General features: G+C 38.0%; 1 protein-coding gene across 2 annotated transcripts in view; it reads right to left on the reverse strand.

Annotated features, from left to right (window-relative positions):
- The window catches only part of FBN2 (fibrillin 2), a 118,959-nt gene that overhangs the window by 53,683 nt on the left and 39,404 nt on the right, over positions 1-25,872 (reverse strand). For both annotated transcript variants that reach the window (XM_069001078.1, XM_069001079.1), the window contains 9 exons: positions 21,346-21,465; positions 20,663-20,788; positions 19,890-20,012; positions 18,719-18,841; positions 13,879-14,031; positions 13,081-13,134; positions 9,676-9,801; positions 7,242-7,367; positions 2,142-2,261 (listed from right to left, as the gene is read on the reverse strand). In XM_069001078.1, the coding sequence (XP_068857179.1) occupies positions 2,142-2,261; positions 7,242-7,367; positions 9,676-9,801; positions 13,081-13,134; positions 13,879-14,031; positions 18,719-18,841; positions 19,890-20,012; positions 20,663-20,788; positions 21,346-21,465 (1,071 nt within the window). The remainder of the gene's footprint in view (positions 1-2,141; positions 2,262-7,241; positions 7,368-9,675; positions 9,802-13,080; positions 13,135-13,878; positions 14,032-18,718; positions 18,842-19,889; positions 20,013-20,662; positions 20,789-21,345; positions 21,466-25,872) is intronic.

Consider the following 25,872-nt stretch of genomic DNA (forward strand, 5'->3'; position numbering starts at 1 on the left):
GCCTCTGCTCATACCAGCTGCATCCACATTATCCTGCCAAAGTCGGCTTGTCTTATCTCTTTCAGGCTATTCCTTTATTTTGGATCCTCTCTTTTGTCCAGACAAAATCTTTGGTGACAGACTTATTATTCAACATCATAGCATTCCTTCTGTTGCTCTTATCTCTTTGATTCTAACTTGAAGAAGAGTATATGCATACTACAGGCAGATGGCATCCTACTTACTGTGCACTGTATGCACTCCCCGAATCTTGACTAAAATCTGTATGAAAAGCATGGAGCAGTGGATATTTCAAAAAGCACAAATGGCAGTAACCCTAAAGTATGGGCAATTCCCAAAATGGCAACGAAACACTTGTATACTTCAAATATGCTTCAAAAACAATTCCACTTTTCTTCCCCTCCACAAATACGGTCCTAATATTGCAAAATCTGCCCATGTGCAAGCAAAATATGTTAATATTATTGCCGAAAGTTTTTACTGTAACTGCTGAACTTACAACGCTCATTTGCTGAAGGTTTTGGTACAAATGCTGTGAATTGCATTCTGACTATAATTTGAGCAAGGCATTTTTCTCTCTGCCCAGGAAAGCTCACAGAAGGAGACAAATGGCTTACATCTATGCTGAATAATGTGGTACTGATTCTGGTTCTGACATGAGAGCAAGTTTGAAGTAAAAAAAGCTAGTCAGAATCTGACACTACCTTACTTTGATCAGTCCTAAGTAGAATACAAAAAAATCCTAAACCACCATACTATTTTAGCCCTTCATTTATGTTTTGGAATAAGGTATCTGTTGTTACAGCAGTGCTTTACAGAGGCAGTCCGAAAAAAAAAAAAAAATATTAGGATCAATATACAAGTCTTTCTCTACAGTGGTAACAGGGGAAAATGAACTTGAGATTTAAAATGGCATACATATGACAAGAACATTTTTAAGATTTTCCACACAGCAAATAACCACCTGTAGCCTCCAGCCCCTCACTCACTTTTCAATAACCCAGCCTTCCCTCCTCTCAAGGCTTCAAATGCCAATGAAATTTCAGCCAAGATGAAAAACTGGGCTCTAGCAGTAACAATCTGTATGTCTTGCATTAGCTCTACTTCTGACCCTTCTCTTAACATATTCACACTTGCAGTACAAAAACATTGTTCCTAAGACAATTTTTGTCAACATGAAAAACTAATTATTAGGCTCACAGTATGTAGCTGGATCCTGTTCTTCAGTTTTCATCTGACTACTCAGCTACTTTTTTTGGTTTGTTTATATTTTATGTTATTTATCACTGCTATCCAGGCCAAATGGGACCTCACACTGTAAACAATCCAATGAAAACCATTTGCAAAGTAAATCCAGAACACTGTTGTAATTAGGCTCTTGGTGAACTTGTGGCCCCTTTGGATGTGAGAACAAAAGAGAATTAAAAATAAGAGGTACAAAAAAGCATAGGTTAGTGTGGTTATATCAAGAAATTAGCACAACATGAAAAGAAAAAAAAACAATAATAAACTTCACCAGCCAGTGATGCTACAAGCAAATATAAGAGAAGGCTTAGGCACAAAAGTAACATTCACTTAAAAAAAATATGAAGGCATGGAAGAATTCCACCATTAAATAGAAACTTGAGTCTTTGCATTCATTTTTCCATCTTAAGAAAATCCTGACAAGGCAGAAAATTTGAATGAAAAATGCCAAACAAATCCATCTGAAAAAAAAAGTAACATTTAAAATTAGCATTACCCACTTACTAATGACATCCAGTTATTAATGACACCACAATCCAGCTGGAGCACCACACATATCCTACAATAATTTCAATTATGCTACAGAAATAGTATGAAACAATGGCAGCTTATGAACACCTGCAAAGTGCAGATGACTGCAATCCTTGTGAGTTTTCTTAAAAGGCAAGGAAAAAACCACAATTAATAAATGGCTTCAGGTGATAACACCAATGACATCCTGCAAGCAACTGTTGCTGCTTACTCCAGTAAAACCTCTGCAGCATTCTGCTTTTTTCCCAATAGAATAATCAAAGGACACTAAAATTTTTATATATATGTAGAATATGCGTGTACATATGTATATATATGTATGTCTTTATTTATTAAAAGGGAAAATAAAAGGAGGAAACACCCACCAATACAAATCAGTCCTGTAGGGTCCAACTTGCTGCCAGAGGAACATTCACAGTGGAACGATCCGAGGTTGTTCCTGCAGGCACCATTGACACACGGGCTGCTTTCACATTCATTTATATCTGTAATCCAGAAACAAAGGACATTATTAGAACTACAGTGTGCTTACAGTAATTTATACTCCCTAAATGCTGTTGTAGGCCATGAGGGGCCAGGACTGCCTGGAATATTTGCCCCTCCACTCCTCCCAGCAAGGCATTCAAAAGGTACAGGGACAGACAGGTATAGCCTGTGTTTTGAAGTGCACATATTTTGACAGTGTTAATTAAATGGCCCTTTTCTACAAGGACAGTTGATTTCCAACACCATGGACCATAAAGTTCTCCAGCATCAATTACAACCGTCCCGTGAGAAAACAAAACTCTTTTTTCACAGAATGCAAATGCCTTCCCAGCCACACCATGCAGAGCACAAACAAAGCCCTCATTGTTTCTGTCATTTATGGCTCCATGAGAAGAATTAAGAAAACCCTGTCAGAAGCAAAATATCACAATGCTGGCTGCAGTTCTCTAGTTATGGAAATGCATGAAGAAATAGGAGTTGTAACTGGAACACTGTAAATGGTACTTCTCTTTAGCCCCTAAATCCTGTTTATTATCCCTGTGAGGTTTTTAAGCCTGTTCACATGCAAGAATAGGACCCCTGCAGACAGCATTATTTGCTGATTATTTTTTTTTTAAGTGGAATCAGTTTAAAGATTAAAACAACACTAAAAAATTCTCTCCAAGGAGAATTGCTGATGCACATTCACCATTTCTTCCCGAACCCAACCAATTCATTTTTTTTATATGGGTCCTGAATTAAGTTGTACATTCTAATCCAAACATTTCCCTTTGGCAGGCTAGAAGTAAAAAAATGTTTAGTGCTTGCTTATATTTGCTAGCAATAATATCCATAAATTAAACTAGCTTAATTTAAATGAATTATAACCTTAGCAGTATCTAGCTAAGCCCTGAAGATATTAATTAATAACATCAAGAGATCTTTTTCAAGGCAAATTGAAATATCTTCTGTATTTTTTTAAATTTTTCTAAGAGTTACTATTTGCTATTTTGATATGACGCATCAAGCACTCATTTCACTAGAGATGTACATCACAGGAAGGAATAAGTACTTAAAAATATATGATTTAATAATATGCTTATATTATTAGAAAAAAAAAGTAAAAAGAAAAAAAAAAGAGAGAGAGAGAGGGATAAAAATACCCAGAAATCGGTAAACTTTGGAAACTGTGGTGTCTCTCTTCATGCCAAAAGCAAGCACTTAATTTAAAACCAGCTTTCACAGATCCTTTACTTAATGGACTTATCTACAAAGAGCAAACAGGACTTGTCTTTGACTGTCAGCAACTTTCTGAACAACGACAGAGCTTTATGTTTCTGAAGCCTACTCTCAAACTGTGGATCGCCCATTTTACAGATTAATCATACACAGATGCAGAGATATAAAAGCTAAGAGGCTTTATCAGGTCAGGACAATGTGCCTCATTGTTAGTTCTGAGAATAAGCTACAAGTCCCTCTGTATCCAAGCTGGCAATCCAGAGTCCTCACCAGCAATTATCTGCTCTGCACCAAGGCCTTCTCCTCCCTGTGAATATATTTTATACTCTATTGTCTCAGTTTTTATTACCCAAGGAATGCTCCCTGCCTCTGTTGCTTCCCACACTCTCCCTCCACCAGCAGCACCTGGTAGTGGGGAGTGCTGCTCCTGCTTTTGCAGAGAAACCAAATAAATCATAGATCACAGTGACACAAATAAGTGCTCTCAAGTATGCACTTTACGTCAAATAATCCTCTGAACAGACATGCTCTGGGAGAAAGACAAACTTTTGCTTCCTCTCCATCTGCCATCTTGCTTTCAGAAGTTTGCCCAGCTTTAAAAAAAGTGAGAAAAAATTGAGAAGACAGGACAAACTAACAAAATTGAAGTGATGTGTTCTCTGTCCAATCAATCATGGGTGTTCTTCCCTTCTTTTACAAAGTTGCAGCTTCAGAGAAGTTGCCATGAGGGACCAGGCATCATCTGAGAAGGTATTTAAAGCTGGAAACAGGTGATTTTCATGTAAAGTGTCACATTGTTTTAACAGCTGGCAGTTCAACCACACACAACTTTGCACAGACACAACCAATGTGCAATACAAAGTAAAAAGCAGACAGGTCCCACTATCCAAAATATCACTTCAACCTCCTTAAGAAAATATTAAGAAGATGCATGAAACTTAAAGTGCTTCACATTTATAGAGGTAATATGAGGTTATCATTCCTATGTTTAATTCTCCCTGGAATTTAGCAGGTTAGCATTGCAATCAATCCTCTTCAAGGGGAAGACTTTTTTTTTTTTTCCAAATTTTTAGATTTTAAACCCAAACCTGACAAAAAATAATTGAGGGCCTCACCTGGAAGCCAATGTTCCCAAAACTACAACCAAAGAAAGGAAAAAGTGGACATGGAGAGGCCAAAGTTCAACACTTTTTGAAAAGTGGAGGCAGCTCACTTGGCTTCATGGGCCATGTTCTAGGCCTTTCTCCATTTGATATGCTTTAACACTATGCTAAGAAAGAAGAAAAAAAAAAGAAACCAAACCCCAAACCCAATGAATTTGGGTAGTAATAGGCTGATAATAGTGCATTAACTACATCCCAAAACCAGCATCCAGCAAAAAAAAAGATTAAAAGATGATATTAAACGCATTTCAGCATTAGTGCACTGCTGAATAGAGTGAAAAAGAGTCATATGCTCATTGTAAACAAACTCCAAAAATTGTTTCCCTCCACCTTCTCACAATAATAATAAATGCTAATTTTTGAAAGAGTAAGCAAGAAACCAAACTGATTTTAACACTATTTTGTATTTTAAAATAAAAACCAGTATGTATGAAGATTTTTATTGAGGCATGCTTTAAAATGTTTTTTCTCTTAAGTGAAGTGAGTGTACATTGTAAACATCAGAGAAACAAAAATTGAAACAGTCCGCTGTACATTCCTGGAAATGAACTTCAAAGCACATCTGGTTTACATTTAACTAGTTATGTCACTGGAAACACAAACTAAACCATGGAGCTTGTCATAAAAATCTCAACTTTCACAGACTCTGGAGCCTCAAACCAGTCTCCTACTCCTCACATCCAATTGATAAAAAATTTCAATTCAACTACAAACAAAACCAGTGAAGGGTTTTGTTGTTTCTTCAGAGTTGCTGATGAGAGTCATATTAAAAATATAATGGTGAGTAATAAGCATCAGAGCATTTTCAGAGCTCAGCACAGAGCTCCTGACTACAGCAGGATTTTACAACCAGTGAACTTGTAACTCCAAAACGAATTACAAGAAACAGAATTTGGGCAGAAAAAGAGTAATTTCTTTCTCTGCTGCCAACCCAGCATTACTACTGCCTATTCAATATGAGCAAAAATGCAACACATTTAATAGATTTTACAGACACTTTTACACAAAACCCCTCCTGACCAGCTTTTTTTACCTCACTGGCTAAATTTAGATGTCAGCCTAACAATGAGATTAAAGATGTATAACATATTAATAGTATTATTACCCTAAAAAAATAAATCTAAGTTTACTGCTTGAAAATGTAGATACATTTTAACTCAACAGGATTGTCTGGGTTGTTTGCATTCTGGCTTCTCATCCACCTAGCTTTAGGTCACTGTTTTCTGGTCTGATGTTCTTGGTCGTAACACCTCCCCTTACCATACTGTATCAGTTTTTCCATCTAGAAGATTCCTTAAGAAACATGTACATTAAGGGCACACAGTACACTGTTTTCACAGCCAGAAACTTCCTGAGCACAGACACTAATCACAAGGACATACCCTGAAGAATAAATTCCTTAGCACTGTGGGTAGATAGGCACTGAGACAAATTGGCACAGAAAGCTCTGTAAATCCATGGGGGTTGGCACAAGAAAAGCTCCAATCTGAAGAAGTTGCTACCCAAGTGCAACATGCAGAAAGAGCAAGAGATAACTCTTAAAGGTGACCTGTGAAACCCACATGTACTAAAATATAAAGGAATATAATTTCTTTTGCATAGAAGGAGTGAGGAAGTTTTGTATAGAACATGTGAATGACTTTATACTGCCAGAACCTAAAACATTTCCACTTTCCTTTCTATATGTTTGCTTAGCTGTATGGCAGTAACTTCCACCTGATCAATAACAACGAGGAGCTGAGGACAATAACATCTTCCACCACTTCAGAAAAGTCTGGGTGATTACATTGGCTCACATAACAAGTGTTTTGCAACAGGAAATTATAGCTTCCCCATCACTCACAGAAATGCAAAACCATTTACTATAAAAACTTTCTAATGATCACAGATGCTGAGATTTACAGACTGTGGAACCAAACAAAAAATAAAGAAGATCACTAAAATTCTACTACACCAAAAACTAGTAAAGAGTTGGCACATAAGCTAATGCTTCAAACTTTACTCTTTTTTTTGTACAGCTTTCCATATATTTTTTTATTAATTAAAATTTCTCATTAGTTTCTGCTATATAGCAATTTTTTCAGCTTTAACATCTGTGTTAAATAGTAATATAAAAAAGCAATTTTGATTACACTGTAAAAATAAAGGACAATTTTAGTATTACTAGGCAGTAATATCCAGGTCCTGGAATGCATCACAGATAACAGGATTTGAGCTAGAATTAACTATCACCACAGACTGAAGGGAGAGAAGAAGGGAGAAAAGAAAAAGGAGAGTCTGTGATCAAAATAGATGCATTTTCCTAAATGACAGACACAGTGTTCCTGGTACATGCTCAAAGACAAGCACATTGCAGTTTAAAAATGTTGTAGCTAAGGAAAGGAAAACATTTTCATGTAAAAACAAAAATTACTACTTTAAAAGAAATCCAACAGCAATACCCAGCACAATAAAAAGTACTGCACAGAAATGACAGGAGGAATGTGAAGATTTATTCAACATCACAGCTCTCTCTTCTCCTCTGGTATCCCCTGCGATCGTTTCGCTTCGATGTGACACAATAAACAACCAAATGGACACAACTTGCAGGTTGCTCACCTTCACAGGTGTCTGTCTCCGAGCTGAACAGGTAACCCTTGGGGCAGGAGCAGCTGTAGCTGCCCGGGGTGTTCCGGCAGAGCCCATTGTCACACAGCAGCCCGTTCACGGAGCACTCGTCAACGTCTGCAGAGACAGGAGTCAGACCAGGACCAAAAATGACAGCTCTTAGTTTCAAAGATCTAATTCATTTTCAGGTCTTTACTGCAAAGATTTCTGTTCTGCCTCTAAAGTTGTTTTTCTTTTTTTTTTTTTTACTAGAAAGCTCAAAAATTAGTTCATGGTTAGTCTTAAAAGAATAATTACGGTTTCCTGCAATGACCTTGTCATTGGTGTGACTACACCATATGAATTCAGGAAGGTCTATTTGCTTTGAAAACAGTATTTTAACTATTTTTTTTAAACACACAAACAGCCGTGTGTTAATTACTGTTCTAACTCTGTTTTATAGGCTAAAATTGTTTCTGTTATCCATGAAGTACATTAAAATCTATCCTGTGCAGTTCATGTATGGCAGTCATCTCAAGAGTACACATGTACCTCCCCTCCAGAAGAACACTGTATTTTAAAGAAAACTATGATTAAGACCAGGATATCAAGCACACTGACTAGGAAAATCCCATTTCTCAACATAGTTCCCTGAACTTCTCTTAAACTAACTGAAAATAATTCTAATAAAAAGTAATGCATCTTCCTCATTGCCCTATTATTGATTCTATGAAAGAGCAAAAAAAATCTATCCCTTCAAGCCTTTTCTTCTAATGCCCATCACATGTCACAATAACCTAAGCTTATAGAAGAATATTGATAGAGTAAGTACAGATAAATCTGACATTTTATCCTGTTTCAGGGTGTCTCCTCTTTATTGACTGCTTGAGTTCCCAAACCTAATACTGCAACTGAAATCTTAAATCAAATAGATTTTTTAGAGAGTTTTTAAGTTTAAAAATAGAGAAGCGAGAATGCAATATAACTACAATCTGGAGAATTTTGGTTTCCCCAACTACTTTAGATTTTCCAACTTGTGCTTATGAATACATTTAGGATTCAGACAGTAAAGCCTAAATTTCCCCAGATGATGAATCCAAGATTTAAGTCTGGCAGCCATGAATTAAAAAAAAGCTCTTCTAAACTAACCTGTCCTTAATTTAACTTCATCTGATTTCAGACATGGAAAGGCAGATGGATTTGCAAATTTAAATTTTCAAGAGCAATTTCAGCTTATTGTCATACAATCCTTTAACCCAAACTGCAGCGTGATGAATGCATTATTTCCTTAGAATCTCATAGAATAACTTCAGATTTGGACTGCAATCTGTTGTGATATGCTCTGTAAAAACACAGAACAACACAGCTCATGCTCTAAACCCACTCTGACCTGACAAAAATACTGTCTGCATTCTGACTGATGACCATTTCTATTTCCTGGCATCTCATAATCTGTGTCTTTAATTAAAATCTTTCAACCTCTTATCTCTGTGCTCATACTTCAGTTCTTTCATGGAAAAATTCTATCTAAGAGTAAACACTTCCTCACATTCAGTGAGCTTTATCTTTATTTAAGTAAATACATAGATTATACTAGCACTTACCTAGTCCCAAGTGTAACTAGATAAATAAAATCCCTTCCCATAAAATCCACTTGGAGAATGAATAGTACATGAAGCATTTTAAAAAGAAAAACACCAATAATTTTCTGCAGCAGTGCTTTTTCTGACAAAAGGTCATACTTAGGGCTTTAGGAAGTAACTAGCTGTAAAGTTCCTTTATTTGAGCAGATGAAAGGAAACATTTTCTTTACTTTTTGTTTGCTTTGCATCACCAAGAAGGAATGTTTGATATGAAAACTATACCACAGCTATATGGACCAGGTTTTGCCCACCAAAAATGGTGGGGTTTTGTTGAGCACAAATGGGAGTGACAGGTCAGTAAACCTTTAAGTGAAAAATAAATGCAGTACTTAAGGACAATACTTTAAGTATCCTGATGGTTTCAGAGAAACTTCCATTAGCTTGTAATTTAACCAAACTTCACCTTTCTGCTTAAAATTACAAGGCTATAAGCAACAATATTTTACAATGAACTTGTGGTATAATACACTTTTTTTGGATGTAAGAATTCCCAAAAGAAAAAAAAAACACTGGGTTTCGTGTATGACCATGAATAATAAAATTAATTAGACAGAGAATGAAACCTGAAGTCTTACCTCCTGCTTACACTTCCCAAACAGCAATACTCACCCACTAAATGACAGGAAAACATACAGTAAGAATAATAACTGTGCAGCGACTGAGAAAAGCACCATTCCAGATTTTCTGCATTTTCACTGTAGCTTGAAGAAGCAGGTGCCTTGCAACCTAAATTCTGTCTGGTCAAATCAGCATCAATGTAGTGATAAATAATTCAGCCACAATAAAAAACAACAACAACTCACCCACACAATTGGTTCCAGCAGGGTCAGGCTCGTAGCCACTGTTGCAGTTACAGCGATAGCTGCCACGCAGGTTTTCACAAATCCCATTGGAGCAAATATCAGGATCCAAAGCACACTCATTAATATCTGTATTAGCACAACAACAGAAGATAATCAGACACTGACAGGCATGACAAACCTCTTCCTGTGAGAGGTGTGGGCAACACCTGACTCACTGGATGTGGAGGCTGTCATTCAGAAGCAAGGTACAGCACAGGTGAAGACAGAAGGCTGAAACAAGTGATTATTCTCCTGAACCTGCAATATTGTGTCCAGGTTTGGGCCACTTTATATGGGCCCACTCCTCAAGCCTCCTAATGCACCTATAGAAGCCTGTCTTGGCACTCCTTGCCAACTCAGCCCCAGCGTGCCCCTAGCTTTCCCAATCCCATGCCTACACATCTGGGCAGCTTTCCTGTACTCCTCACAGAGTCTTCCCTGGTTCCACTGACTGTGCATTTCCTTTTTACACTTCAGTTTGATCAGAAGGTCCTCATTCAGCTATGCTGATCTTTGCCTTCCTTGCCTGATTTCTTACATGTGTGAGCAAAGAGCTCTTGTGATAGCAGGAAAACATCCTCAAAGCTCTGCTCTGCTCCTTTAAACCTGAGGGCAGTTTCCCATGGAATCTCATCCACTGATGCCTTAAGCAACTGAAAGTTCATGCTCATAAAATTCAGAGTGCTGTCTTTTCTCTTCACCTGGTCCCTCAAGAGCACGAGTTCCACCAGGGCATGACCAATGCAGTCCAGGTTGCCATCAGTCTTGACATCACTAATTAGTTCATCTGTGTTGGTAATCAACAGACCCTGTAACGCTTCTGCTCTGTTTAAACTATCACCTGGATTAAGATATTGTCCCTTCAGCATGCTCCAAAGGTCTCCTGACTACACACAGCTCATGTCAGTGTGACTGAATTCCCTCAGCAGCATCAGAGCCTGAGGTGTAAGAAGAGACTGAAGGGGCTGGATTTGTTCAGCTGAAAAGAGGGAATATCAGAGGGACCTCTAACAGCAGTTCCTTGATCTTAACAGATGATTACAGACAAGATGGAGCCAGATTCCTCTTTGAGGTGCACAATGACATGGCAAGAGAACATTTGCAAGATACAACAGTGGAAATTTAAATTAAACACCAGGAAAACAATTCTTCGCCACAAGTGTGGCTAAACACTGGAGCAAACTGCCCAAAGAGGCTATGGGAACTCCATCCTTGGAGATTTTCCAAATTCCACCAGGCAAGGCCTTGAGAAATGGTTCAACTTTGATGATACTGCTGCTCTGAGCAGAAGGTTATGTTGGATGATGTCCAGATATCCTTTCCAACCTAAATTGACAGGGAACTATGTGTCTGTAAGAAAAAATTTGATGCAAAATACCTAGACTGTGCACTCAGTGCCTGTGGTTTAGGAATCTAGATAAGAAGTTATAATTTATAAGGTGACACAAGAATTTTCCTAATACAGAAGTAATGCATCGGTCAAAACTACAGCATATTCAGTCCTGTAAGAACTTGTTGAAAATTTAAAATTTTTCTCAGGTAGACAGAACAGGATGATGGATGAGTTATATTCCCTGAATTTACAGTCCCATATAAAATTTCTGCTGTAGTTGGAAAATTCCAAAATATTCATATGAACTATAAGACCAGGAATGGACTCATTTTAATACTTTCTGCCTCTGAGGAAAAGAGGGTTTTTCAATATTTTCCTGCTTCCCATATGGTAAGCCCATTACTTAAATAGTTCCTTTCCCAAGCCCAGGAAAGAACAGAAGGGATGCTGGCCTAGCTGTGACTTCATGAAAGGCTTGTTTTATACTTGTAGGGCTCAACTTTTTGTAAAGAACATTTCCCTCTTTAATCACAGTGCAGTTTAGATACAGATTTATATTTAATCACATATGCATTTGGAAAAACCATGCTATCCCTGGATAAAACTCAATGCTATGAGACACCTGAAAAAATTAATAAGAAAATACGATTTAGTGTACTACTTCAGATTTACATTTTCTTTGGAGCAAAATGTATTCTGTAGCTTACTAAACATGTTTGGATCTTGGGGACAAGCCACACAAGCAGTGTACAGTCAGTGACAGGAGCAGCAGCATGAAAATTGGCTGCAATGTTGCTGTACAAGATGTACAGAGAATCCTGTGTTTGCTCTAGAAACCTGAACAAAGAAGGACTTTAGTTGAGACATGAACCCATGATCTTTGTCATGCATTTGGTAGACAGCACAGTTGTTTTAATGTTTGAATGAGAAACTGTATTTTCCATGTATCCAAAAGGACACATGACCTCCCTACCAGGCTGCATGCAAGTTCTCATGGCAGGATGCTGCTTGTACAACAGCATTACATTACTTATCTGATACTTAGAGATTCTTCAATGGACCATGTATAATTCACTGAGAAGTAAACTGAGACAATTCACGGATTCCATGGATTTCAGATTACTTGTAAGCTTGCAACACGTCAAGCTATTAAGAAAAAAATATGCAGATACTTACAGCACTGAACAAAACCAGAATTTCTTTTATTACTGTGCTGTTTTAAAAAGTTATTTAGGCCATTACTAAATATAGTGATGGGAGCTCTCATTCTGTTCCTGCTGAATGGAATAGGAGCTTTAATGCTGAAAAGGATAATTATTAACACAGCAATAAATTGATGTTCCTGTATTCTCCTATTCCTTCTCCAACCCATTTTAATTATCTGGCAACTGCAGCATGATTTGCCCCTACTTCAGGCCTGGCTCAGCCATTAGTTTTTAAAATCCTTGTCTCTGTGGTACTAGAAAAAGGAGCTGAAGCTTTACAGTTCCCAGTACTAAATGCAAGGGGTCACTTTCAGGACTGTTTTTCATAAGGATATGCTTTTTTCAGTAAGCTCCCTTCCCAGTTTTAACTCTACACAGAAAAAATCTGTGCATGCAAAAAACCATGAGTGAACACTGGATCTGGAGTGAAAAACTGCTATATTACTATCTCAGCTGACTGAAAATCAACTTCAAATGCAAGTGACTCCTGTCACTGCCCAAATGAGGGAGAGCTGTTTTATGCCTAATCTCAAAAAATCTCTCATCTCAAAAAAAAAATTATATATATTATAGGTCAGAACTCTGAGACAGATTACTTTTTTTTCTTGATAGGGTCAGGCAAAATCCACTGTTGTAGAGAATTAATTCCAGCCATTTCTTAAATACCAGTAATGTAAAAAATACTGTACTTTGAGAATTAAAATACTAAAATCAACATATTAATCTTGAGGTTAAAAACTCCACTCTAGTATGTTATCAAAAAACATAATTCTGAGGATGGGGATTTTTAACTTTGAATCATATTATTAAAGAAAATATGCCACGTACCTCTTCCATCAACAGTAATACCAATTCCACTGCTACACAGGCCATGGAACTCAGCTGCTCCGTTCAAGCAGAGATGTTGGGGGAAAGAAAATGTTATTTCCAGTATTTCGACTCCTTTCATCCTAAACTAAATCTACGTGATTTTTTTCCAAACTAATTTTTCTACAATGTAACTAATGAAATGCCAGTGTTCACATGAAATAACCATTTACAGATAATTTAGTTAAATCTGTCAGGCAGCACTCCATCCTGAACTTTCATGCATACACAAAACCAAAATTAGACGACAAAGAGTTAAATGCTCAGGTGATTTCTTTACAGTCTTGACACAACTGCCCTTTTCATTTACTGCTTTAAATCACTATGTCAGTTTTGCTTCTTTTTTTTCTAAATAGTCATCTGCTGCTTCAGAAAATAACACTGAATGGAAATTCTGTCCAAGATGCATCATTCCAGTTCTGTAGTCAAGAGATTTTTTTTTTTTTTAATCTATCTCGTTTACCTAAAGAACTGATTCTTATAAAATGAAATACAGATTTCTGGAAATAATATGGGCTGCTTTTTTAAACTGGACTGACTGGACTAGGAAATTTACTGATTCATTGGAGAATTCTACTTATTCTCTTGCAAGAATTATTACTTATAGCAAACACTTAATTCAGGAACCCACAATTCACCCATGTGTACCCTATTCACTTTTCTTTAGGGCATAAATAAATCGAGAACGTGATCTCAACAAGATTTTTTTATTTAAGTTTTTATTTTCACTGTACTACTTAAATAAACACAAAATTTTACCTGAGTTTTTAGCAGGGCAGGGATGACATGGCTCTCCAAAGCCATAGTCAGGGTTGGCACAGCAGCATTCAGACTTTGTCACAGCACCAGGGAAGGGACGGACACACAGCCCTTTTCTGATGCCTCCATAGCATGTGCTACGCACATGAGTGTCTAAAAAAAAAAATGGACAAGGGAACAAATAATTATTTCCTTAGGCTGAGAGTGCAATGTATGCATACTACCCCAGCAAAAGCCAAAACCCCTTTTTTGGTCAACAAAAAGGTCACACTGGCTACATCTGCACTGCCTTAATAATGCTGATGGCACCAAGGCCAATTCTCAGTGTGGTTACCTCCTGGGGCTTTCTCCAGAGCACTTTAAAACCACCAAAACCAGCATTTCATGACTTAATTCAAAAGCATTACACAGGACCCGGCAAAGATGACCCACACCCTGAAGCAGCTCTGTAAATCCATCAACACATATCCCAGTAAGAAATACAGAAGGGCCTGGATCAGCATGTGGTGGCTGATTTTCCCCTTTGAGAAGTACCAGAGACATCTCTTACTTCCAAAATGGTTCCTCAGGTGGGGTAACTCACCAGCAGCCCAGGGCTGGTAATACGAGAGAATACCTGCTTCTGAAAGAAGGAACAATGATCTCCAGCTGTATTTACAAAGTTATGAATAGAAATGCAATTCTAGCAGATTGTTCAGACCAGCATTTACAAGACATGACCATCTTAGTAAGTTTATATGTAAACAGACACCATTGCTGGATTAGCACACCAAAGAGGCCCCAAAATCTAGCTGGGATCAGCAAATCTCACACACAACTAGGCAGTGAGGAGGGCAGCACTACTGCCCAGAGTGTAAGAAACTTCTAGGGGTTTGTGATTAAAAACCCACTCTGGAAGATGCAGTGCCAGCCTTTGGGGAGAGGGCTGCAAATGATGACAAAGATAAACCACTGCTTATCATACAAACAAAACTCATAACACCTGAAAGGTTCTTCAACCTCAAAAATAATGCAAAAAAAAGACAGCAGAAAAATGATACAGGTCAACCATACACCTGTAGGACTCACCATGTGCATGCTGCCAATCTTACAGCTGATTTAGTCACATAAATCAATTTGACAGCCTTGACTAGTAAAACAAAGTAAGAAGCATCTTCCAAGGCAGACACTCCATACCTACTTTAGAGGAATAATCATCTGCTATACTTATCCAAGAACTATGGGAATGTCTCCAAAACTGCTTTTTATGCATTTTGTTTTTGGTTTTTGTTGCTCTTTTCAAGTTTTTGGTCTTTATAGGGTTCAATGCCTTTTTAATGTTTGCTTACAAGATAGTATTAGAGATCTTTTAACAAGCATGTGACTGGACAGTTCTTCAAAAAATGTGTAGTTGAGAACTGCAAGATACATATAAACAGCCTTTACTTTTGACTCCTGTAATTCTGCTGACACTGTTGGAGCTCCAGAAATGCTCTTTGTTTCAGGTATCTTTATGGGCCAGGACAGAACACGGTTTTAATTTATGCTCCTTGTCAGTCCCCCAGTAAAACTACCATGCATTGTGGCCTGGACATGAGCCTGAGTGGACTCAGAAACTGAAATGGGCTTGAGGGAATCCAGACAGTCACTTGCTTGAAGTTTGACCCCGAAACAACAAAGAGAAGCTGCATGAAAAGTTTTACAGTGAATGTTGAATATCCAGGGCCAATCCAAATAAGAACTGGCAACTCCTTATGTGTTCTGTCGGCTCTTTGAGTGTTGTAAGCTGGCTCCTGTATAACAGTACTGCCTGCACATAAATGTTTTCTCTTGCTTTTGGTATCCCATGGAACAGATAGTTCTGGAGAATAGCTAAATATGTCCTAGATTTTAGAATTTTTTCTTTGCCAAGAATCTAGGTGAAGCCAGTACAGTTTGCTTGCACTTGACATCAGGAAAAGATTACAATTCTTGGAAACAGTTGAGGACTTTTGCACAAGAAATGTGTGTTCATTTACTTTGCAAAACAATTAGTGGCATCATATCCTTTCCCTCCACCTCAGAAAAGCCCAGTTGCCACTCTGACAAGTACCATGAGCAAGGGGGCTTCAATCACTGCCCTTAGAACAATTAAGAGTTCATTTTATGCCCTGGATCAGAGATAAGCATGGCTGCTGCTGTAGCCATGTACCTTTTTATGGGACACTCCACTCTTTCCCAAGGCATATCACTTCTACACTCTTAAACTGGCAGTGTAGCACTTCAGTGTCTATAAAAATGATCATCACCACATTTGTGGTCAACATCAGGTGGACCAGTGCTTGACCCATGCTCAGTGAAAGTCACTGCACCCATCCAGGAGCCTTAGAAGGACAAATCAGGCTGAGGACAGACACTTTTCCATTTGGCTCTACAAAATTACCAGAGTGAAATGAAGTTTAGTTGCTGTGTCCTGGATGACTCTGGCTCAGGGCAGAGGTAATTAGAAGTGTCTCAGCAGAGAAAAAACACTGTCTGAAGCTGCAGCCACAGCTCAGCCCAAGTCCTGAGGTGATACACAGACACACACAGGGCCAGATGAAGTGTCCAAGCATGGAGCTGCAGCTGGAAGTACAGCCAAACCTAAAAAGCCTGAAAATATTCAAATATTGGAAGTTTGGGTCCAAGTATCTATCTAGCTGTTCCATAACTCTGTAACTGTTCCTTTCCCAAGCATTTGCTCCTTCTTGTTGTACTGTTTTCAAGCTTGTGTAACATTTTGTGATTGACTCAGCCATACTTACAAATACTAAGTAAAACAGCATTTTTTTTTTTCTATGTATACTCCCACCAGGATCAAGATCATTATTCAGAAGTAAAATAGAGCTCAGAGAAAGAGGGGGGCAGCTGGACTCTGGGCTCTTAGATTTTATATTTCTTGCTAGTTACCTAGCAGACTTACGGGAATGATCTTACAAGAGGCCCAATTTAAGTTATTAATTTTCAAACTACCAATAATCTTCTAGCAGCCAGAATGTCTGAAAAGTATTTTTTAGCTCAAGCAATATATGGAAGAGAACAGCCAGACACAGAATTCCTGTAGTTAAACAGCATGTGGATTATATATAAACACACATACACAATTCTGCATTGTGGATTGGTTTGGAAATTCTATTCTCGAAGTCATGTGCGAGGATATTTTGTTATGCAATATTTGAAATTTCCTATGTTACTTTATGGCTGGAATAATTACATCATCTTCTTAAAATGAATTTTCCAACTAGATCATGATTCTGCCTTATGATTTTTTTGTCCTATTAAGGGTATTTCCTGTTGAAAATAAAAGCATTTATGGTAAACCTTAAAGCAGTGTAACACGTAACTTCTAAATAAATGGTGTTCACAGATGAGGGCCAACTTGTGAAGTCTTTTGCTGCTAGAACTGCGGCGACATTAGGTAAATGAAAGCACAGAAAATTGAGTACTGTATTGATTCTTTACAGCTGTATCACTGACAGGGGTAAAGATGAGGCCAACTTGGAACACAAAAAAGGTACTGAACGGCCTGTACTCAAATCTGGTTTTGTTGGTGCGACACTGAGCAGTGAAATTCCAGTATTTAAAACAGTACACCAAGCCTTTTCTCATTGTTTAACTTCTCACTGCTTTTCTCCAAACTTTTAATAAATCAGAAGAAAACATCTCAGCTACCACATAGGAGGGAACACAACTTGCTTTTGTTGGTTCAATCTTTAGTGCAGCTTTGCTTACTAGAACAGTTAATTTTTTCAAAACAATAAAATTTGCATTCCAACTGTAAGACTGAGAACGTGTTCTGCCTTTTTTTGAGCCTGTGCTTTTAAGCCATTCTCAGTTTTTATCATGCGTTTTTTAGGCTGAAGTGGTAACAGAAGGGGCTACCTTGTGCTGGCACTTGGTAGAAACATTTGTCCTAGATTTTGTTTTAAATAATTTTGAACTTTTGCACCATCAGAAGTGTCATTTAAAACGAGCTGGTAACAGCAACACGAGGCTTTAGTATGTCCCATTCCTCTGGTGTGAGAACCTCCAAGCATTCTGATGCATTGTTTTTCCTTTATCTGGAAATATGCTGATAAGACAAAGGCAGATCCAACATCCCTGCGCCCATCAGCAAGAACAGTCACAGCACTGATTAATAAATATGATTATTGTAGAGTCTATGGTCACTAACATGCCTGATGACAGACACATGCAGGAGCTGGGGAAGGAGAAATTTAGGGGATATAAAATTGATGTTCTGATATGCAGAGGGAAAAGATGGTTTCTCCTGTGGATTAAATTAAGGGACTTTGCAGTCCACACAGCACTTGTAACTCTCAGAAATCCTTGTAAAATATGTATTCCTCTTCTCCCTCCTCATCAGCAATCAGCAGAAAACAAGGGATTAAATATTTCTTGTGCTCCACACCTCTTTTAATTCTTCATCAGCTTGAAAATCATCTATTTTTGTCCCACGAGCTCCCTGAAGTTATGCAAAGCTGAGTGAAGAATCTCTTAAATGCCAATCAGTACAATTTGAGAGGATAAGAGACTGATTACATGGAAAAATATTATTTTTCATAGACTAGAAAGGGTATGCCTAAAAACCAAAGAGAAGCCAGGAAGACTAAGCATTCTTAAGTTTAATTTATATGAGCAACAGGTAAACAAGAGGTAGCACCTCTCCAATTCCACAAAAGAAATTAAGTTTCTTGTCTATTAACACTAGCATTACGGGGTTGCATCTTGTCTGTGGTTTGATGTCAACGTAATTTAGAACGGTATCATTTGGTGCATTTAATTTGGAAATTAATAATTCCCCTTGTTTTTCTACAAAGACAAAAGAATAAATCTCACTTACCCACACACACACGACCATCAACTCCAACAACCAAGCCAGGTGGACAATCACACCGAAATGAGCCGTCAGTATTTATGCAATGACCATTCATGCAAATTCCTGATGTCTGGCATTCATCAATATCTAAGAGGAGGCAAGACAATTCAGAAATCAACCCGGTTTAAGCAAGATTACAGTGAATAGTTTCAGAACATTATCAAATGACTTTATGCTAGCTGATTAATCATCATAATATCCTTGTTTTATTTCTAATAAAAATTTAATCTTGGATTAATTAAAATTCCAGCTGCTCAAACAAACGAACAAAAAACCAAATCAAAACACACTGAAATGTAGGATTAGAGCTACTTCATATTCTACATCAAGCAAAAGCAATAATAAATTTTCCCCTTTGTCCATCCCATGGTATTTTAATTTTGCTTTAAAGTGTGGCTAAGGAGCACTAGACACAAAATATCCTTATGATGGTTAATTTTAATTTCAAAGAACTTTTAAGTGGTCATCAATTTCTAAGCACAACTGCATGTAATTAAGAAAAGCACAACTAATAGAAATGGTTCAACTTCAAATCAGAAGGCTAACAATTTATATAAATTTACTAGAAATGCCTCAAGCCCAAACCTGTCTCTAAGGGCAGCAACAGGTATCTTCACTTAGTTTGCTGAAACTGAAGCTAAATCAGACTGTATTCTCAAAATGTTTAATAGAATTCTTTAGTGATTGCACTTTAAAAAGCTTATAATGCTGTGTGGCCAGTAAAATGACTCAAGTGCTATGCACTCTGAATTACCAGAATAATGACCTGGAAAATGTGTGTGTGTGTGTGTGTGTATGCAGGGTGTTCATCAGTGTAAAATCTTTCAAACCTCTTAAATTTACCATACTGCTGCTCCCTTTACCATTTCACATAGGGCCTGAATATTTTGATGCATTTACAATGCCCCAAGATTTTTCAGAAGCTAATTTATTGTGGCTTTCACAATACTATTAAACAGTTCTTTCCGTAAGCTAAGGATCTGTTTCTAATCCAGGCAGCTAAAGAAATCTACTGTAGTGAGCAGCAAGGTGTTACACAGCGTTGAATCAATCCATGTGAGCAGACTGCCATTCCTGCAGGGATGAACAGACAGGAAAAGCCGTTTTCAATCCCTATCCCCCAATTTTTGCATACCAGTACAGTAACGTCCATCTGGAGCCAGAACAAATCCTGGTTTACAGATGCATTTAAAACTCCCATCCTCATTTATGCACATCCCATTCAAGCACATGTTTGTGGTGGCACACTCATCATGGTCTATAAAACATTGCAAAGAAAACTGCTTTTAGTTTCTCACCCTCCAGAAGACGACGCAGTGAAAATAAACAATCAGGACTGGTTGGCATGTTCCTTCACTTGAAGATTGGTTTGTAATCATAACCCTAATAAAGTATCTAAAGAGTTTTCACTCTATAGACAAAGTAGAAAGTTTCTTTCATGCTCTGATCAGTTGCTTTGCATATTTCAGCAGGCTGTGTATGAAAGAACAGGGTGTGTCTTCCTTTCATACATGAGAGGATAAAAACCTTCCATCACCTGAGAGAATTAAACTTGCTGTTTATCTGACAGGGCTTTTTCTTGACACCATGCAGCCAAAATTAAAACAAGGCATTTCTTCAGCAATGCTGATTTATTGAGCATCTGCTGTGAAGCTTTCTAGAAAAATATTATTCCTGGGACTCTTGAGGATAGGCGTAGCCTCAAAAACAAAAATTACCTCAATTTTTTTTTTTAAATCATACAGATCTGTATAACAACTATTTGAATGAAGGGTCTCTAAGTTCACAGAATTTCAAGAAAGGTAATCCTTAATGATCCTTACCTGTAGTATGAAGTACAGTTTCTAGAACTATAGTTTCTAGAACCACCAAGCTAATGCCTGCCCCATTCTTTAGAAGAGCCCTTACCCACACAATTTTTTCCATTTGTAGTCAGTTCAAACCCAGCATTGCAAATGCACTGGAAGCTTCCCTCAGTGTTTACACACCGGCCATTTTTACAAAGAACACCGTTCTGAACACACTCATCGATATCTAAGGGGAAGAAAAAACAAACCAAGCCAAAGAAAATCCTACACAAACTGAGAACTATGGTGAGATAAAAGTGCGTTTGGAGACATCTATTGCTTTGAAAAATACTGGCATGTCACTTAAATATTGCTTAGAAAAAAAATTCAAAATTAAGTTAAGAATTTAACCTCCTTGCATCAGGGAAATATATTTATTATTTTTACAGACATGTACAAAAAATGCTACATTTTGTGATGCTTAGCAATTACTTCATGAATACCTTTAAGAACCTACTCACACTTTCATCTGCATGCATACATAAAAAACATAAATGTCATTCCATTTCTTTTCTTTTTAGATCTCCTGTCTGGGTAACTCCCTGGATGGATATTCCAGAATAATGGTTAAATATTAAAAGACAACAACAGAACAAAAGAGGTGGCAGCCCAGCTCTACAGTGCCAATTAATTTAGCATTGGCATTTACTGAAATTGCACTCCTATTTTTTTAAATTCAAACAGAGTCTGATGCAAGGGGTCAGAACATCAGCAATGCCAGCAGATGTGGAGCAGTTTTCTTACCAATGCAGGCTTGCTTGGTAGGAGTTCTCTGGAAACCTGCGTGGCACTTGCAGTAATAGGAACCAGGTGTGTTGACACAGTCCCCGTTGGAGCAGGGGTTTGATGTGCACTCATCAACATCTGCTGGCAGCAAAGAGAAGCATTAGTGACTTCACAACGTCTACAACATTTTTTTTCCCCTAAGGCTGGAAGCTTCTAAGTGAAAAAGATGGTAACTAACAGCCAGATGCTAAATATTAAAGCCTCTTCTTAGTGCAAAATCACTGCTTTGCTAAGAACCCAGGGCTCTTCTTAGTTCAGCTAGGCAGGCATTTTCAAGAAGTGAAGAGGCACTGCATAATTTGTAAGCATCTTGAGGAACAACAGAAAAAATCTGCTAGAGGATTTTGAGACCTGATGGTTGCCTAGAGAAAGTGAACAACACTTAATACAAAACAGTTTAATCTTACTCAATGAAGGTTTATGTTCCCTTGGAATAAAACCAATACTAATCAAAAATGGCACTTTAAAACTAGATCAAATCATGGCATCCAAAAACTACCCCTATTACATTACAGGTTTATTGTCAAAATGTGAGGAGGGGGCCGCACACCAGCAGGAGGGATTCTTAATGAGAGCACAGTCTGTGCACCACATCTCAATTATTTATGTCCCACTGCATTCTCAGCCCCAGTCTTTGCACTGAGTGATGCTAGATTTAATCTAACCCTTTTCTGTAATATACCTTACTCTCCTTTCCAAAGGTTTCTGGTATTTGGGTGCAACCAAACCAAACACATTTTAACCAATTTAACCATTGTTAGGTAACTGCTTAGAAATAACTCTTATTTGACATGGGGCTCTGCAAACTTTAACAGTTTCTTTCAAGAATCCTTCCCAAATTTGCTGCCCAGTAGTTACCAGTGAGTCAGACATGTCTTTGGCTCATGACAGCCACTCCCAGATCTAAAATAGCATCAACTCTTCTCCTCATTACATTTCTGTAAACCCTCCAGGACCCTTGCCCACTGTAATCCAGAGAACAGAGTGGTTGTATCCCACTGGTCTGGCAGGGCAGGATTGCTGACTCAGTCCCCCCTCCTGCAGCTCCTAGAGGATGACCTAAGCAGCTACTCTCTGCTAGAGCTCAATGTACAGGTTACAAATGGATCCCTTGAGGAAATCCCCTATTTCTTTATCAGTAACTTCTGCTAATTCGACTTTTTCCTCCAGCTAGGCCCTTCATTTCACTTACAATGAATTTGCAATTACTCATCTCTTCACTTAGGCAGGCCTTTAACACCACAAAGCTAGTGGTGATACCCAGGAGCTTCTGGCATCTGGCTGAAGAATGGCATAAGAAGCTCTGAAGCCACTGCTGATCAGTTCCTAACAATGATGATTTTCCCATGTATTTCACAGTGCATGCTTCCAGAAATCCCAGGGAAATCCCAGGGCAATTTTCATGATAGTTTCCACTCACCCCTTATCAAATCTGGTTCTAGAATTTAGCTCATTGCATCTTGAGAATACCAGGATGGAATAAGAAATTAAACTCATGAGAATATTTATGTGTACTTTTTAGGAAGCGCTGTTTCATGAGTAACTTCACTATAAAAGATGGCAAAAGGTTAGTTTTGTTCTAATTTAATCATAAATAAGACCACATATTTAACAGGAATTACTGTGTTGATGAACACAAAGTTTAAACCAAGAGCATCAGCTACATAACAAAGAGATCTGTGTTTACACTGATGTAATGGCCTGGTTTACAGCACTCTTGGTGCCCAGATACAATCTGTGTAAAACAGTTAAACGTATAAAGGGAAGGCAAATCGAAGAATCAAATACCTCCCCTCACACCTAACTAGCTCGTTCACATTTGCATACCTGCTGATTGCACCAGCACTGCAGCAAAAGCACAAGAGTTGAAGCAAGATGAAGAAAAGAGGAATTCGGGATGGTAAATACCGAGGTAACTGCATCTTTACACGCCAGCCTGTGTCACTGCAGTAGTTCCCTGCTCCTATGTTTCTCTGCCGTGCCTGGCTGCTGGGATGCTCCTTGTCACGAGTGGGGGGATTTCTCATGGGAGGTGGTTTTTCCTCAGTGCTCAGCTGATATGGGAAGGGGTCAAGGAGGACTGCACACTATCCCTTCAGAACAAAATCCTCAGCTACCAACACAACACCAAACTCTGAATCACATCTCGACAGGAATTTTTTGTCAAGTGCCCTAAATCAAATGACTTCACAGTATATATATCTTTCTTTATTATAAGGGAGGGCAGAGGGAACTTAAAAATACTAGATGCAACACTCATCTATTTTGTTTCGTTTTCCTACAGGGACTGAGATTTAGGACCTTCTCTATTACAGGCTTCAACTTGCTTCAAAAAAAGCCCATGTTCATGCTATAAAGGATCTCTCAGTAAGTTTATAAATTCTAGAGCAGGAGTGCAGGGTTTCTCTATGAGACAGCTGACTTAAGCTTCGAAAATCCTTCCAAAATCCATGTGCATCACATGACTTCCACACGAAATATGCATCCTGAGATGCTCTTATTTTTATAAGCTCTTGATAACTGAGGGAAATGGCAAATGTATGTTAATATAAAGGAGTCGTTGGCTTCGAGTTTGCATTGAAACCATGGATATTCCAGCAGTATAAACAGGAAGCATCTGAGACAGAGAGATTTAAGCCATTTATTCTGTCTCCCAGCATACCCCCTTCAATGTCAAATATCTCTCTTTCAGTACTTGCCGCACACGTATCTCCACTTTTCAGTTTTTCATCTCTAACAATTGTCAGAACTCTCTTAGGCACAGTAGGAAACTCTCAAAACCCCCCTTAAAAGACTTACTGCAGTGAGTCTGGAGATAAATTACAAAATTTTAAATAGGGATATTTCTATTGATAAGGCAACTAAAATTCAACACAGCACAGGTACAGGTTTGCTGCCACTTTTAAAGTCTCTACAGTTTTATCCAGTTTTTATAAACAGAAATGAATAAGGAAAGGTAATAAAATTAAAGCTGGCTGTCATTTTGGAGAAAAGGACTGACCATTCAGAGTCAGATCACTTAGGACACTCACAGTCCTTGGCCCATCAGGCATGTCCTGTTGTGAGAACAGCACAATGCAAGTTTAGGTCAGAGAACAATAAGTAAAGCCATATTTTTTTTGGTTTGGCAGGATTAATCTTGAAACAGGACTTTTATTTAACTCTATAGAGAAGTATGTAACCATTTCTGGATCCTTAATTCACTGCTTTGGGAGCAGGCAGGCAGAGAAGTACAGAAATAGTGTTCATTTATGTGCCACTAACCTAGGCCATACAGGGAGCTATTTCCAATGCCCCAAGACTGTTCTTCCAGCAATAAGACAAATATTCAAATCAGATTCAAGCAAGCCTTTAAATTCATTTTATATGTATCAGCACACACATGAAATCTATGCAGTTAAGTTCCTGCCTATATTTCCAAGAAACTTTTCTGTGTAATTTGCAGCAACTACTATTCACAAATCCCAAATTCATTGTGGCACTTAAGAGACTCTGGTTACTTCTTTATAATACAATTTGAAAATAACAATGAAACAAAGCTGTGTTATTTATAGAGGTCACAGAGTTATTTATAATTCAGAGAGTTCACTCTCTTATAAAACATCTTCTGAATTCAAGCAGCTACTCAAAAGGCAAAGCACTGCAGAGCTGAAATTAGTAATGACTGTTTCATTTCATGCTGGAAAAAAAAGGGGAAAATGACACCTGAACTGTTTTGAAACTAGTTTGGGGACCTTTTCCCATGCTTTCAACATGGGACAATACTGTAGCTGGCACAGCACCTTCTGCTTTTGTTAAACCAATCGAAATTTTTGTTTTGATTCTGGTGCATCCAAAGTTGTCTCTGTTTTCAGTCTACTCTTTCATACTGAGGTAAGTGTTGCAAAGTCAAGATTAAGTTCCTTAAGTGAATACACCTTTTTACTGGGCACATACCTGTATGCTTGAACATTAAACAGGTCAACATTTTTTTTTCCCCGTGCAGCTATCAGCCTAACCTCACAGTTTTCAGGCACTTGGACCTGAAACTGAATATTAGATACAATTTCACTATTATCACAAGCCTGGCATAGAAGGGGAACTGCCAGGCAAGGGGCCTGCCTGGTGACCCCACAGGAGAAACAGGGACAGAATGCCAGCCACCTTATCAAGAACACATTATATTTTTCTCTCAGTCAATTTCAGCACCCAGACACCTAAAGCTGATGGACCTTTTAAACCACAGATTGTTTCCCTACTCCAATGACAAATGAAAAACAAAAAAAACTTTTTAAGTTAATCTAGCTCTACTTACTGCAACAAACATGTGTGTGATTCAGATGTTGTTTTCAACTTGACCCCCGAGTAACAAAAATAGGAATACAAGATGTGAACTAGATTTCAACAAGGTAAGATAGTCCAACGTGCCAGATAGTCCTTGACTGTGAAGGTCCACCAGAGTTAAAAAAAAATACTGATTTCAGTGATGCAAAATCTAGTGCTGTA

The sequence above is a fragment of the Aphelocoma coerulescens genome (assembly GCF_041296385.1).
Source record: "Aphelocoma coerulescens isolate FSJ_1873_10779 chromosome Z unlocalized genomic scaffold, UR_Acoe_1.0 ChrZ, whole genome shotgun sequence".
Lineage (NCBI taxonomy): Eukaryota > Metazoa > Chordata > Aves > Passeriformes > Corvidae > Aphelocoma > Aphelocoma coerulescens.